Source organism: Patella vulgata, chromosome 6, assembly GCF_932274485.2.
Source record: "Patella vulgata chromosome 6, xgPatVulg1.2, whole genome shotgun sequence".
Lineage (NCBI taxonomy): Eukaryota > Metazoa > Mollusca > Gastropoda > Patellidae > Patella > Patella vulgata.
The window spans coordinates 73633393-73646879 of record NC_065884.2 but is presented as its reverse complement, the minus strand read 5'-3'; the positions used below and the strand labels follow the sequence as shown (position 1 = coordinate 73646879).

General features: G+C 35.2%; 1 protein-coding gene across 3 annotated transcripts; it reads right to left on the bottom strand.

The window, feature by feature from the left end:
• Positions 1–2133: 2133 nt before the first annotated feature.
• Positions 2134–8387, bottom strand: LOC126825331 (quinone oxidoreductase). Of its 3 annotated transcripts, XM_050554932.2 has the most exons (10): positions 8033–8387; positions 7708–7792; positions 5898–6032; positions 5146–5298; positions 4665–4831; positions 4348–4399; positions 3821–3970; positions 3286–3384; positions 2774–2869; positions 2134–2359 (listed from the first exon to the last, which is right to left on the bottom strand). In XM_050554932.2, exons 3-10 carry the CDS (start codon positions 5985–5987, stop codon positions 2198–2200), a joined length of 969 nt encoding a protein of 322 aa, XP_050410889.1. In that variant the 5' UTR covers positions 5988–6032; positions 7708–7792; positions 8033–8387; the 3' UTR covers positions 2134–2197. The 3 variants fall into 3 exon arrangements, with proteins under 3 accessions (XP_050410889.1, XP_050410891.1, XP_050410888.1); XM_050554934.2 differs by lacking the exon at positions 7708–7792; XM_050554931.2 differs by lacking the exon at positions 8033–8387 and having other exon boundaries at positions 7708–7986.
• Positions 8388–13487: the final 5100 nt, after the last annotated feature.

Sequence of the window (13487 nt, the reverse complement as noted above, 5' to 3'; positions counted from 1 at the left end):
CTATGTGTTGTTTTGTTAATAGAAGCCGTGACTGCTACTTATAGTCGCTGTGGTTAAGTGAGTAAGACGTTGACTCGGCAACCGAGAGAGAGAGAGAGATGGGAGGAAACCGGGGGACCCGGAGAAAACCCACGAGGTTGAACAGGCGACCCTACTCCTTGTCACGTCAACCGGAGAATCGAAACCACGCCAGATGACTCAATGACATACTTTATTATACAGCGCGCACGTCATTATATTCAGGCCCGTAACTAGAGGGGGCGGGGGGGGGGGCATAATTTTCCGGTTCGATGGATTTCAAGAAATGTTTTGGGAGAAATGTTATTGAAGAAATGTTGTTTTTTTTTATTTTCTAAAATAAATTTTATCTTTATATTGCAATACAATTAAAATACATTTTACAAATCTGATATGACAAATGTCTGATTTGTAAAACAAATGTCTGATTTGTAAAACAAATGTCTGATTTGTAAAACATATATTGATTTTATGATATAAATGTTAATTTCAAGATACAAATGTCGGAATACGACAACACGTGAAGAAATAAGAATAAAGGACTATTAATTAAGAAATAAGTACTGAGAACGCTGAATCAAGTATGTGTTTTATCTGGATACAATCTGAGATGACAAATGAAATGAAATGGGGTTTAACGTCCCACTGTTTTGCTCCTAAACTGGGCTAATGAAGACGGGCATACGCCATACAGTGTGCTATGAGGGAAATTTTGCCCGGGCAGCGGCGCTACGGCCTACTCTTAATCGACTTCCAACTGCCAAGGGATCCTTTAAGTGCACGCCAATTTGTACACGGGACCTCGGTTTTTCGTAGCATCCGAGCGACTAGACAGCTGTCCTTGTCGGGCCCTCCGTCCTGCATCACTGACAAGAGGAAACCAAGCCGGAAAATCTGGATGAACTTTCTCGGCCAATGCAGGGGATCCAACACCCGAACTCTAGGCTAGCGGGTCAGCGTCTTACCCACTTATCCACCGAGATGGTAACAGATTATTTATAATCTAGTAGCAGCAGTATCATTTATGATGTGTTAACAAGCTTACGCATCATATCGTATAATATGTAAACCAACTTTACCTGTTTTTGTTTAAATATAACAACAGCATACCGGTGCAAATTACAACAATGGCGTTTCTTCTAACATCCTAACGCTTTGTTTTAATTTACAACAACACGGGCGTGTTTGATTGGAGCGTGAGCAGCACAATGTTTGGGTAGTCCTGTGCACCAATACGTTGATCCTGCGTTAGCGCATTGACTAATAATGATTACTCAGGTACAAATTTAATATTAGAGTTCTTCTTTCCATATTCATATATATTTATATAATATAGAATAAATTTCAGTATGGCTGTAGGCAGGGTCATAACTAGCTCAGAGCAACGAGGGGGGACTTAAAGGACAATATTGGTGTCAGTCATTATCACATATGTGATAGAACTTTTTAAACACGTTCCAAATATAATTTTAACACAGAGATCATTGCTACGCTAGATGCGTTATTTAGATTTTAAGTGACAAACGCAAACGGAAAACACGAGTCATCCTTCTAAATAACTGACTGAAGTGACGAGTGACAGCGAATTTCTGGTCACTATATAATTCCTTCGAAGACTAGAAGTTGGTATATGAGACTGTGGGAAGATATTTGACAATTCAAAAAAATAATTGACTGTAACAAAAGAAAAATAGAAAAAGTTCGTGCATTACCATGTTTTTTAAAGAATAGAATGAATAAAAACAAGGGATTGTGCGGACTATATATATTTTTCTCATTTTCCCTTATCTAGTGATATACAATTACTTTTTTAGAATTATCAGATATCCTCTCACAGCCTCACGTAACAACGTTTGGTCTTAGAAGGAATTATCTGTTATCACTTCTCACTTCAATCAGTTATATAGAAGGATAACTCGTGTTTTCCTTTTGTGTTCGTCACTTCTTGTTGTAGAAACATTCATTACACATCCATCGTAGCAATGATCTCTGTGTTAAAATTATATTTGGAAGGTGCTAATTTGGTTTCAAATGTTATATAAACAATTATTTAGAAATTTATTCAAGTGTTTAGATCATAGGATAACCGAGATATAAATGGATTAAAACACGATGGTCATTTAATAATTTAATTTAAAAATCGTGAATCGGGACTAATATGTTGATGAGAATTTTTCATCTATATTTGAAGTATAATTCTACCCGTGGTACCAGAATTATTCATAATCGTATCATGGGCTTTAGCAGCTTGGCCTAGTGAAAATTTCAACCCAATATGTGGTTTAAGCCAACCAGATTTTATACCTGCTTCAAGAGCACCATGCATTTCTTTCCATTCAGCCTACAATACAAAAATATACACAATGAACGGGAGCAATCTATCTAATACTTCAAAATGAAAATATAACAATACCCCTACAAATGCACGTTCAGTTAACAATAAATAGTCTATTTGTATTCAACAAAGACAAAACAGGACCAAAAAGGTATCATTGAAGCACTCCTGTATTATTATCCCAAGACAATAATATATTACACACACAGATGCCTGTAACGTAGAAAAATCTCTTTCAAATATAACATTAAGATGTGACTTAGTATACTGTCTAACTTGAAGATAGTCACGTGTACACAATGGGTTTAAGACCAGTTATGAGATAATGTCGCACATTATCGGCCTATTTAGTCACATCTTAATGTTATTTTTGATTCCACGTTACAGGCGCCTTAAACATTGATAAAATTAATGACTCACCTCTGTTGAGAGAAAAATTAAAACACCAGTGACAAGACATTCTTTAAACATGATTTTAACAGTATCAATCTTTGCTTGGTCTTTGCTTCCAACAATCTAATATAAAGATAAACTCTGCTTGGTAGTTTGAATAATAATCTATTACCGCTACCCTTGAACGTCTTGTTCTACATCAGATGATATCGTATTATGAATCAGGACAAATTAACGAAATGCTGCGATTAATGAGTTTAGAGGGATGCAATCGATGAATTGTGGACCAAGTAGAGTGTTGCCAAGTAGAAAAGCAAAACACGGAATCCCTATTCTCACAGTTCCCTTGAATATCACTTTTATCCTAGCCGTTTTGTGCAGGTTCTATACAGTAAAGAATTTATATTACATGTATATCAGACTGGAAGGAAATATATATTTTGGTTGATGGGTAGGGAGTAAGCGTAAGTTTCCGATTTATAAACCATAAAGCAGAATTTAATATTGAAAAGAGAAGACTATATCTATTTGATACCTACCCCAATTCGTCCACGATTTTTGATTAGATCAAGATCCTTATCCAGATTAACATTAGCCAACATTTCCAGTATAATATCTATTCCTTCTGGGGCAGCATCCTGATAAAAATAAAGCAACATTTCCAGTATAATATCTATTCCTTCTGGGGCAGTATCCTGATAAAAATAAAGCAACATTTCCAGTATAATATCTATTCCTTCTGGGGCAGTATCCTGATAAAAATAAACCAACATTTCCAGTATAATATCTATTCCTTCTGGGGCAGCATCCTGATAAAAATAAAGCAACATTTCCAGTATAATATCTATTCCTTCTGGGGCAGCATCCTGATAAAAATAAAGCAACATTTCCAGTATAATATCTATTCCTTCTGGGGCAGTATCCTGATAAAAATAAAGCAACATTTTGTCTGTTAATAAGTCACCTAATATTTTTGTGTCTACTATGAGATCGTGTATATAATTATATTGTCTCTGTTTGTGCAGATATTCTGAATTTTATCATAGATTAAATGTTAATATTTTTCTAACTTACGGTTATGTGTTTCATGTAGTCTTTGTCTCTATGGTTAAATACAAAATCGGCCCCATTGCCTTTAGCTAGTTTCATGCCTTCTGGTGTACCAGCTGTTCCAATGACTTTTAGCCCTATAGATTTAGCCAACTGAACACTGGCTAATCCAACCTATTATAAAACAATAGTATAAAACCTTTAACCCTAGCCAATTGCCAAGCCAACAATGACTAAACCAAACTATTACCCAATTTCAAATTGTGTCGGACTATAATACAAGTCTAAAATCTGAATTCTTTCTGGTTAGGCTGATTCAGCTAATTTGTCTTAGCTGTTCACCATGGATATCCCACTATAGTTCGCTGATAACTATAGTCGGTAGAATGATCACATGTGAGCAAGTGTAGGCTACTAATTAACTCTAAAAGCAATTAATAGAACCAACGATAAATGTGACTTCTATACTGTGTTTACACGAAATCGTGGTCTCACTATAGTTAGATTTGAAATTACTAAACGTATGTACAAATTATTAAAGTGTTACTTACAGCTCCACTGGCACCATGTACCAATAACGTCTCTCCTGCTCTGGCACGAATTCTAAAACAATGACAATTGTTATATTCATTTCTATAGTTATTAGACAATGTATTCGATTAATTGCAGGAGCCCAATGATGAGTGGTATATTATTCAAAAGGTGGTGCTCTGAGAATACGAATTTGTCAGAAGGTCAATACAGCTTTTGACGAATCTCTCATTCATAAATACCATGTTAGCAACAGACTTGAACCCATAAAGGGATTAAGACAAGTGTTGACAGATCCTTCTTCTAATGCAGTTCTAACAGATATTGATAAACTTACATTATACACAGCAGTTTATAAGCTGTATAATAAGGAATTCCAATTCCGGCTCCTTCATCAAAGGTAAGTTGGCTTCCCAGGTGTGCAATAAATAAAGGCGTGGTAACAACATACTCGGCATAGGTGCCCGATCCTTGTGCAGCCGCAGTTATTACACGATCTCCAACCTATATGCAATAATAATAAGATAGTTTAATCAAATCAGATAGGCGTGGACATCAAGTATAAGATATATATTATTAATACTGGTATTTGAGTTATTCAAACAATGAAATGCTTAAATAAATATATGAAACAGTATCCCCTGATAAGGATACAGACCACCAAAGTTTTAATCCCGTTTCCATTACTTCTTTGTCTCACTGAGCACTGCTTATAACTCCCCAAATCTTCGTTGGATTGGACATTTCCTACTACAAGTAGACCAACGTTTGACAATTTCTTTTCCCAAGGTGGTCATTAAAATTTGAGATTCTCTTACCTTAAAGTTTTTCACATTTTTTCCAATTTTTTCTACGACGCCAGCACCGTCGAAACCGGGTGTGTAGGGTAAAGCTGGTGGGTTAGGGAAGGTACCTGTTCTAATGAGGGCTTCTACAGGATTGATACCAGCAGCCGCTAATTTTATCAACAACTGAATTAAAACATTAAAAATAGTAAGATAGAGCCATGACAGGAATGTACTGTTTCTCGAATAAAATTAGCAGTTCTTTCTAGGCTGACTTCAATGTTATCCATGTCATTTCTTAGCCTTAAACCTTATTTTAGAATTCCAATATTTATAACCACAAAGAGGCCAACAAGTTACAGCATAACATCTAAGGGGGTGATTTTGGAGCCTCTTGAGTGCACGATTCCACTTATACATATATAATTATTGATCAATAAAATATTGATTCGTTTAAACGAAAATATTGATTCGTTTAAACGAAATTAATATTGATTCGTTTAAACGAAATTAATGTTGATTCGTTTAAACGAAATTAATATTGATTCGTTTAAACCAAATTAATATTGATTCGTTTAAACGAAATATTAGCTTCTCCGGGGATATTTATCTAATTGCCTAATGCTCTGGTTTGTGTATGCCTTCTACTAAAGTACTCCTGCATTGTCTATTATTTTATACTTTTCACTAGAGCTCCTAATTAAAAGGGTTATCAAACAATTGAACAGCTGGATGGAGGTATGTGAGAGTAAGTTTATCAGTAAATTCCATTACCAACAGCTTACCTGGTCGTCATTGTAGGATGGAACTTTGAGATTATTGTCCATGGTTAAAACCTCAGGACCACCAAATGTCTTCACACTAATACCCCTCATGATTGATGTTTTATTGATCAGATCTAAATTCTCGTTTTAGTAAATCTGAAATGAAAGAAATACAATACGACAGATGATAGACGTGGACTATGATGATAGACGTGGACTATGTGACAAGAAATTGATCTGGTGTGCGTCCATGTCGCTAACGTGTTTACAATCCAAGGCGCACAAGCCGTCAATGAGCTAAACCTCTAACTCGATATTATCCATAATATCTGAAATTGAAAATACAAATTAGAATATTTAATGTGGATCTATATCAATCAATGTTGATGTTGTTTATATTACCGTGAAAATATCGAATCGTAATAGCTAACATTTAAGACACAATTAAAATGGTTTCGAGCGTCATTTGTAATGAACACAGAACAACATATCACACAAGACCACGTGGAAGTGTAAGCAGGCACAAACGACTGTCGTTCATCTTTTTCACCGGACATAATTGATCAGAAATTTATGATAAATTGTTTAGAAATTGAATATAAATCACTTTGTATACACCCATAGTACATTTATATACACTCTATTATATGCCCTTTAAGGTCCTCACAAAACATGTGGATTAATACTACATTTGACTGAAAATAGCATAAGATTACAGTTAAATTCAGGTTTAATGAGTTTACACTTAAATAAAATGCGGTTTGTTGGCCGAGAATGGGGGTTGGGTGGCCGAATGGTTTGCACGTGCGTCATAGCAGCCTGTCATTGAGTCAACTGGCGTGGTTTCAAATCCCCGGTTGTACGTGACAAGGAGTAGGGTCGCCTGTCCAACCTCGTGGGTTTTCTCCTGGTCCTCCGGTTTCCTCCCACTGCTAAAGACCCCTACGCGCAAGCGAATTATTGAAATAAAATTAAATCATATGTTAGTCCCGAAATGACATAGTTTGTGTCGAGTGGACGTTAAACCCAATTTCTCTCTCTCTCTATCTCTTGTTGGCCGAGAAAGTTCCCCCGGGATTCTCTAGCGTGCTTTCCACTTGTCAGTGGTGCAGGGCGGGGGCTGACATGGAAGATCGTATAGACGTTCGTATGTTAAGAAAGCACACTGGCGTATGTCCGTCTTCATTATGCCACAGAAAAGTAGGATAAAAAACCCTATGTCATTTCATTTTGAACAGTGCAGACCAGGAGTTTCTGTAGTGTATATAGCTCAACTGACATAACTTTTCAATTGTTTACATTTACCGCCAACGTGGTCTTTTTAATGTAAGGTTATGTACCTAGTATTGAAAACTAGGACAGTTATTTTTAAACCTCAGTACACACTTTATTCAAGTCAACGAAACTGAACATTATACATGCTCTAATAGGCTGTATGAATAATAGTACGTCACAGCAAGCTAGTGTGTTTATTAAACTATAGTAGACTAGCCTTGTGCTAAATCTTGGCTCGTGGGCTGTCAGGTCTAGCAAGGCTGCACAATATCGATAAACGGGAATATAAAAGCTTTTAGACTTAGAATTATACATATTACAATGTTTCTCTTAATATATAGTTGCTTGATATTGTTATGATATTTTATCAGATATAGATTCCATACAACTTAATCAAAACCCAAGATCACTACATGAGTACTATAATAGCTATTTAAATAAGTCAAAATTGCTCCGAAATTTTCTAAAAACAGCATGTTTATGACTATTACATGTAGTTAAGAATAAAATAGCTGATGAATATTAAATACAGTTAACTATAACTAATGATCCTCACCTCTCTCTTCAACCACCAAGAAACCTGGGAAACATTCACACTGACATCACTAATTATACGTACTAAAACCAGCTGAGTCATAACACTGAAAAATTGTTTTTGTAAAACAAAATTTGCGTAGGTTTTCAATGTTGCCACATAAATTGAACAAAATGCCGAGTCATTATTTGCATAGTTTCTAATTCGCTTAAAAAGTTAATGTTAAAAGCATTATAAATCCTTTCTTGTAAAACGTACGTACGACAAAATGATTGGTTAATTTCGAACCTGCCACACACGACTCAACATTAATCAATATTTAAAAATGTCTTGATGAAATTCATACCTGGATGACATTTCACTTCCTGAATCTAAACCCAGACAAAACTGAATTTATGTTAATAGGAACAAAGCACAAACTCCAGCAGATCAGGGACTGCACTCTGTCCATTGCAGGGGAAACTATCACACCATCAGCTAAAGTCAAGAACATTGGAGTTATCCTAGATAAAAACTTGTCTTTCCAACATCATATATCAGCTGCAACACCATCCACATTCTTTAAAATACATCAACCCGGTAGATTTAAACAGTACCTATCTACCGATAACCCGCAGCTACTCGTTCAATCTCTAGTCATGTCTAAACTCGATTACAACAACGCCGTCCTTTATGGCGTCGCAGACTGCCGCCTACAAAAGCTTCAACATGTTCAGAATACTGCAGCACGGTTGATCAAAGGTACCAGGAAAAGAGATCATATTACTCCAGTATTGTGCGAACTTCACTGGCTTCCAATTAATTCTCGAATTAACTATAAAATATTATTATTAGCATTTAAATCAATAAATGGCACCGCTCTAGAATACATATCCGATCTACTTGTGAAACCACAACACTCTCGAACTCGACGATCAAATGATAAAAACCTCCTTGTCGTTCCAAAATAGAATATCCAAATGTGTAGACGTTCTTTTAAATATGCTTCATCTGTATTATGGAAATCGATCGATTTTTATCATCCCCTTAAAGACTCAAAATCATCTGACATTTTCAAACGTAGACTTAAAACATATCTGTTCCAGTAACACTTTGGAACCGAGGATCCATCACAAACTTTGCAAGCGCACTAGGGACCTTGTTACTATGGTGATTCAAGCGAATATTTACTGCAAATCAGTAAATCAGTGCGCTAGATCGATCCAGCTCTCAGACCCCACGTCATACCACATTTTGCACGTCATCGAAACAACGTTTTCGAGCATGACAACGCCCGTGCATACACCGACAGAGTTAATCGGGACTTTCTACAGTAGAACGGTGTCAACGTTATACACTGGCCAGCCCTTAGTCCGGACTTAAACCCGATTGAACATCTTTGGGATGAAATTCAGTTGGAAAAGAACAGTAGGACGTTAAACCACATTTCATTTCACGAGTAATATTTCTAGAGAATTCCCAATAATTTAATCACCTATCAAGTTTATCATCGTACACAATGCAGGGTATACATGTTATTTCAAGAATACCTGATACCCCTTCTCATTTCCTATTTAATGTAACCCACTTTACAGAGTATTTAGTTAGATTCAGAAACAACGTATAAAACTTATATTATTAATCCGTCTAAAAATGGTAATAAACACAATAGTAACACAATGGAAACAACGTATAAAACTTATATTATTAATCCGTCTAAAAATGGTAATAAACACAATAGTAACACAATGGAAACAACGTATAAAACTTATATTATTAATCCGTCTAAAAATGGTAATAAACACAATAGTAACACAATGGAAACAACGTATAAAACTTATATTATTAATCCGTCTAAAAATGGTAATAAACACAATAGTAACACAATGGAAACAACGTATAAAACTTATATTATTAATCTGTCTAAAAATGGTAATAAACACAATAGTAACACAATGGAAACAACGTATAAAACTTATATTATTAATCCCTCTCCAGATGGTAAGAAACACAATAAAAAAAAATGGCAAACTGAAATGAGCTAAATCGCTAATATTTGGGACCTAAAAATTGACAACAAATGAGTCGCAAAGCATATAATAATGTAATATGAATGTATATAAACTGGTTTACATTCAATTGTTTATATTTTTACTGAAATTTATAATCAGTTATATTCGGCGAAATACGCGAAAAGTGCAAATTGAATTGCATTTTTTGGCGTTTGGTTATTCCAGTCTACGTCGCCTCCTTCATTGAGTTGATTCATTACAAATGGGACTTGACAGCACTCAGGCACGCGATTTCTGTGTGAAGTTTAAAGTTTTGATTGTGTGTTAAATATTGGATACCAGAAACCCACCTTTTAACAGTAAGATAACAAAATTGGATACCATAAGCCCATGTTTTCACAATAAGATAACAAAATCAGTTGATTTAAATTGACCAATACAGGGGCGGATCCAGGAATTTTTACAGGAGGGGGTTTGCCAGGTGCCTGTTAAGGAAATTTGACATTTTACAATGCATGATGCCACCCTCGTCTTCAAATTAAGTAGACATAAATACAAACTGAGCTTTTTATAGAGAGAAATTCCAAGACTCCTTTTGACGTCAAATTTTATTATGAATTTTGTGCAAAGCAATAATCATCACATATGTCTATATCATTATCTGGCGCTTTGAATGCCCTCCCCACCCCGCCATCTGTTGATAAAGGACAAAGCACACGACCTTGACACTTTTCTCATAAAAGTGTTGTTTTACATTTTTTTTTTTGTAGCTGAGCAGCTAAAAACATAAAAAAACTTGCCACAATTTCACAAAAATTCTAATTTTATTTCCTCTCACGCTTGATCTATATTTAGAATAGTCAAGTTTTGTGTCGTCTGCTTGTGATTAGCACGCGCTGTTAACAAGGGATGCTATTAAAGTTTACTGACGATAAAATAAAAGACATTTAATTTGAAAGGTCGACATAAGTCCACCCCTCACCCATCAGGTTAGTCTACAAAGTGGGGACATCTACAGGGGTCAATGATGAAGACGAATCGTTATAATAACAAGACATCTTTATTTTATTTTGATATAAAATGTTATAGAGTTAATTGCAGGTCTTTATTCTGATATCAAATGTTATATAGATTATTATTTTAGACATGCATTCCCATGGAACAGTGAATGGGACGACAAACCGAGGTCACATGTACACATTTTCGTGCACGTAAAAGAACCATTGGCAGTTGGAATGCAGACGAGGTTTAACATCCACTTGGCATAAATAAATCAGCAGGTTATTTGGGACTAACATATAGAGATAAACCAGGGTATTTGGGACTAACATATAGAGATAAACCAGGGTATTTGGGACTAACATATAGAGATAAACCAGGGTATCATGGACTAACATATAGAGATATTACAACTGTTACTAAATGAAGTGGAGTTTATAGTCCTACTTATTACTGTACTAACATTGTAATAAAAAGTTTGAAAATATTTACAATTTTATCTGTCTTTAGAAACATATTTCTGTGTCTAATTATAGCTAGTCTTGTAAAGGGTAGTAGTAAAATTAAAATATTATTATTTTTATTACCCTTAATAACGCGAACATCAAACAACAATATTTTATTTAAATAGATAATGTTAAATCCTTCAGGGTAACAATTAATAAATATAGATATTAAATTCTTAATAAATTCTGAAACTTTTGGACAATTAGGAAATAAATGCTGCACTCGCTAACCATTCGGGAAAACAGATCATTTGAAGAGCTCCTACGACAGTTCAGGTGTAACTGTAAAACTGGGTGTCACTGTGGCACTGACTCGGTGAACTTGTAAAAACCATCGACAGGACTACAATGATATACTTGTGGTGAGTGTAAAGGATATCATAGCTGTAGCAACTCCGACATGAGTTTTTTTTTAGACAACTCTGGTGAGGAAGCTTTGATAACTTGTTTGTTTCCATCAGGGCTATGTGACCCCCCCCCCCCCCCAACACACACACACACCATCACACACACACCGACACACACACACTCCCCCGTGACAACAGTGCATTGTTGTGCAAATGCAATCAGTCAAATGTTGTCCATAATGAGGCAGACATACTTTTATTATATTCCTTGACCATGATGAAATGGGTGTGGCAACTTGACCATAATAAAATGAGTTGGCAACCTGACCATGATAAAATGGGTGTGGCAACTTGTTATTTCAGGTTATTGCAAATGTATTTTTGAGTTTGGAGTAAAAGTAACTATTTCAGTAATAACCGAGGCGTCTAAATTCCATATTCTATATAATGTAATATAACTGTGCCGTTCTCCTACTGTTTTTCAGCAGCCTTGACCCTGAAATTATTGGCTTAGGTACTAGTTGTATGGTCGAACCACATGTAAGGCAAAGACTTTCAGATTTAATAGGGAAAAATAAGTTTTCCACTGATGGCGGCTGTTAATTTGCATATACATGAAATGCATTATGTAATAAAGTGATTATATTCTAAATGTGTTTATTTGCTTCCCTGGCCACGAAAACATGGGTTTAGACACAAGTTCCACCAAATTGAACATTTGATGTCCAAGTTATAGAATAAAGACAATATGTTAATCATGACATTATGCTAATTAGCATATTACGTAATTTGAACATTTGATTGCCAAGTTATAACATAAAACATGACATTATGCTAATTAGCATATTACGTAATTTTACCCCTTTCCACCATTCTGGAACTACTCTGAAATACATCGCAGTGAAATTAATTCTGGTCTAACACCAGATTGACTGGACTATGATAGACCGAAAACCTACATCCCTTTGTTCCCCGTACAGTACTGAGCACCCCACCCTTTCACTATGTTTCCCGTCCAGTACTGAGACGCTGCCCCAGACGCTGCCCCCCTCCCCCAATCAAGGGATCAATAACAGAAGTAGTAGTCAATAGTTAAGTGTGTTTATACGATGCTTGTGATTTGTGCCAGATAATCCCGTGACCTACCGTCATAACGAATAGTTGGTAGATTCCCAACAATCGTTCACAGGGAATGATAGACATCGGACGGACTGGAGTGACGACAATATACAACCACATTTCAATGATGGTCTATAATAATTAGAAGGACATAGTTTTAATCAGGATAAAAGTAGTCTGATTATTTACGTCTTGTAATGTCAGTTATTTTAATAATTTCAATGATGGTGTATAAAAATTAGAAGGAACATTGACCATAAGTTATTAGTTTTAATCAGAATAAAAGAAACCTAATTATTTACGTCTTGTAATGTCAGTTATTTTATTAATTGTTACTTGAATTGTAAAGTTTCTATGATGATCAATAAATCCCATGACAGGATTACTGAATCTCTTCCAGTCAATAAGATTAGTAACACAGGTAGAACTACCAGGTTTAACAGTCCCATTACATTCTTTAACTACAGATTGTCTATCATCTGTTTTATTTATAACTTTATATGTGACGTCAACATTACATGACGTAATACTTTTATCTTCTACGTCATTCAGGATTAATACAAGTAGTTTAACACATTGATACGCCATGTAAAACCTGAAACTACGTGTTGTTTACCATTATACCAATCTTTATAACCTGACACAGTATCCACATTAAAAACATCTTCAATCATATTCTGATGACAACTTACAATTTTACCAAGTTGATTAGTTAACAAAGTTTTATCTATCTCTACTACTTCAAATGTTGAATATCTTACATCAGGTATATCCAATTTTCTACAACAACTTTCATCTTTCTCCTGTCTAACTTTAGGTAATCTTTGTAAAACTTGAAC